At 57.0% G+C, this 2,839-nt stretch overlaps 3 protein-coding genes across 3 annotated transcripts; 1 reads left to right on the forward strand and 2 right to left on the reverse strand.

The window, feature by feature from the left end:
• Positions 1–2: 2 nt before the first annotated feature.
• On the reverse strand, positions 3–497 carry SPRG_04334 (hypothetical protein; the record flags this gene model as incomplete). The annotated part of the gene is made up of 2 exons (XM_012343264.1): positions 3–392; positions 489–497. 2 exons carry the CDS (start codon positions 495–497, stop codon positions 3–5), a joined length of 399 nt encoding a protein of 132 aa, XP_012198654.1.
• A 315-nt stretch (positions 498–812) lies between these two features.
• Positions 813–1,660, forward strand: SPRG_04335 (hypothetical protein; the record flags this gene model as incomplete). The annotated part of the gene is made up of 4 exons (XM_012343265.1): positions 813–1,092; positions 1,152–1,248; positions 1,294–1,387; positions 1,440–1,660. 4 exons carry the CDS (start codon positions 813–815, stop codon positions 1,593–1,595), a joined length of 627 nt encoding a protein of 208 aa, XP_012198655.1. The 3' UTR covers positions 1,596–1,660.
• Positions 1,661–2,376: 716 nt separating this feature from the next.
• Positions 2,377–2,682, reverse strand: SPRG_04336 (hypothetical protein; the record flags this gene model as incomplete). The annotated part of the gene is made up of 1 exon (XM_012343266.1): positions 2,377–2,682. The coding sequence occupies one exon, from the start codon at positions 2,680–2,682 to the stop codon at positions 2,377–2,379; it is 306 nt and encodes a 101-aa protein (XP_012198656.1).
• Positions 2,683–2,839: the final 157 nt, after the last annotated feature.

The raw sequence follows: 2,839 nt of genomic DNA on the forward strand, positions 1-2,839 counted from the left end.
CATCAATGGCGTCCAGCTGGCAGCGTACCCGACACAGCGTAGAGCACGGTGCGCCCGAGGCGGTAGCGCAGAAAGCCAAAGAGGAAGAAGAAGCGCTCCCAGCGAAACTCGCCGAGGAAGAGGAGCGTGCCAAAGGACAGGCCGAGGAAGAGGAGGCAGCCGTCGCTTGTCGTTGCCTCGACTTGGTCCATGCTCATGACCGAATGTTTGGCAAGTTTATTGAAGCCGACGATCGAGAGCAGCACGAGGCAGCCGCAGACCGAGAGCGAGAGCGTGCGCAGGCTCTTGCGGAAGAGCATGACCTGGCGCGGCTCGGTGCTCGCGGGGTTCATGGGCGCGTACGGTGAGGCGAAGCTAGGCAGGAAGAGGAGGCGGACCGTCGTGGGCTGCGGCTGGGCGTTGGCGGTCCAGACTGGGCTGCCACGTTCCGTAAATTTAGCTGCAAAACGGTCAAGATCGCGTCGGGAATTTCCTTTTTGCGATGAAACGAATGCCATGTAGAGAATATCGTACTTTCTGATCTTGAAAAGGTCTCAAAGGGATTACAATCCTACCTTTGATTTACGATTAGTATACCGATGTCACGATCAATATAGGTCGCTATAGAAACACTATTTATAGAGAGATAGAGATATGGATGCTTTTTCAAGAAATTTAAAAAAAGCTCGCCTTTTTCATGCAATCATCCTTCATGGAGGTAGATAAAGGCTTAAATGAGGTTATTCTCCCTATCCGGTTGCCTTGCGTCAGATACAAACACCAAGTCTACGTAACCGGACACTGCTGGAGCAACCTCGACCTTGCTGCGAGCCATGGACCAGCGTCGGATCCTCGAGGCCGCGCCGGTCGACGCCCATGTATGCGTGCATGATCCGCATCTCTACGACTACCTCTCGACGAGCCAAGATGCCGGCTACCTACGCGCGCTGTGCCCGGCCATCGACAAGGCGGCGAGCACGACCGATGCCATCAAGATCGCCTTCGTGCCATCCTTGTACAAGCTGTCGATGAGCTGGTGCTACCGCGCGACGCGCTTTACGCATGCTGTCGTGGCGCTTGTGACGGCCAACGCCTACATCTCGACGCTTGGCGGTCCGTACACATGCCATCGACGACGACGCCCATCCTCTCATGCTCCTGTCGTGCTCTAGGTGGCTACTTTCTCTGTCGCCACTTGAACCAAGCAAAGCTCATGGCGCAGCTCCAGATCTGCGTCTCGCAAGGCCTCCAGGACCCAATCTTGGCCAGGTACGACGATCATATACGATCGACATCCTTCGACGTCGATCTTAGCAAATGCCGGGTCAACATGGCGTACGGTGCAATGGCCCAAGGACAGTTCAAGCGCGCGTACAAGCTGCTGCGGGACGAAGGCGCGACGGCCGAGGTACGCATCGATCTTTGATGCTGGAAGATATATGCCGACGCTCGTATGGCAGGCGCTGCAAAGCGACGACCTGCGCAACGTGGTGCACGCGGCAAATGTCTACTTGCGCAAGACGATTGCGTTGCACAAGCAGCTCTTGCGACACGAAGAGACCGACACGACGCGCGTCGTCGACGAGTACTACCGCCAGCGCGTCGTCAAGCGGTAGCCCCGTCCGCTGCCATCGTGAGAAGTACCATACGGATACGGCAGGATATATGGAGTACACGATGGTTTCTTCCACGCTCTTCTTGCGCATGCCAACGCCAACGGTCGCCATACCCATCGATAGTCGGCCACTGGTGGATGCATGCTTCCTTTCTCGGTGGTCGCATCCAGTGCATTCGACGTCGTGAACGTATCGATTTCACACAGTGCGTGGCTCCGAAGCGGTAGCTCTGTGACGTCTTTGGCCGCGTTAGAGCATCTTTATACGTGGCACGTTCAGATGCGCATCCTGCTTTACCAGCTCGTGCGGTTGCCTGCCATGCATACAGCTCATGCATACATACTGCGTTGCTCACGTGGGTCTTTGATTGCCATCGAGCAGTTTACGCTAGAGAACCAAGTCGGACGCACTTCGTTCGGTGCTACTAGGCAGAGGGACCTGGTCGTCTAGGCAGAAAGAGATGGCAGCGCGGCACAAGGTACGCGGTCACTTACTCGTGTGGAGCGACAAGCCGACGAAGATCGGGTGGCTCGAACCAGGCAGTTGTAGACGTGCCGGTTTGCTGCCTTGACAGCAGTCGACCATGGACGGTATTCATTGAAGTACCGGTATTAATAGTAGAACCGGTTGTTTTTGCTCATTTCATTTCAACGCGACCTCGTGTGATTGATTGATTGATTGATTGATTGATTGATTGATAGTAGAAACGTGTTGACTGCTACACACGACATGGACACAACCAGAGGCGCTTCGATCGCGCGGACGGCAAGACGATGGCCGATCAGACGCTGCACGAAAGGTGGCAGGTACGTCGACAGAGCGGACACGTGTTGTGCTGAGCGAGCCACGGGCCAATGCACTTGGGATGGAACCCGTGGTGACATTGCAGCGTCAGCGGCGACGTGAGTAGCGCCTCGAGGCAAATGGCGCAATCGACGACGGGCGAGGTCGGCGCGACGGGTGGTGCGGCCGTCGGGACGTTGAGATGCACGTCGATCAAGCTCACGATCGCGGCCACCATGGGCGCGTCGTCGCCGGCCACGTGCTTTTCGAGGCAGCGCTGCCGCAGGATGAGCACGAGCTGCATAAACTGGACGAGCCGCAGCGCCCGTGCGCGCGTGCGATCGTAGGTTGCAAAGCGATCGCCGAGCCACTGCTTTTGGGGAAAGACCTGGTCAAAGAGCGGGAGGAGGTGCCGCAGCCAGTCGTAGTTGGCAGCGATCGGCGTCAAGAAGCGGGTGAGC

This window comes from Saprolegnia parasitica (assembly GCF_000151545.1).
Source record: "Saprolegnia parasitica CBS 223.65 unplaced genomic scaffold supercont2.13, whole genome shotgun sequence".
In the NCBI taxonomy this organism is placed as follows: Eukaryota; Oomycota; class Saprolegniomycetes; order Saprolegniales; family Saprolegniaceae; genus Saprolegnia; species Saprolegnia parasitica.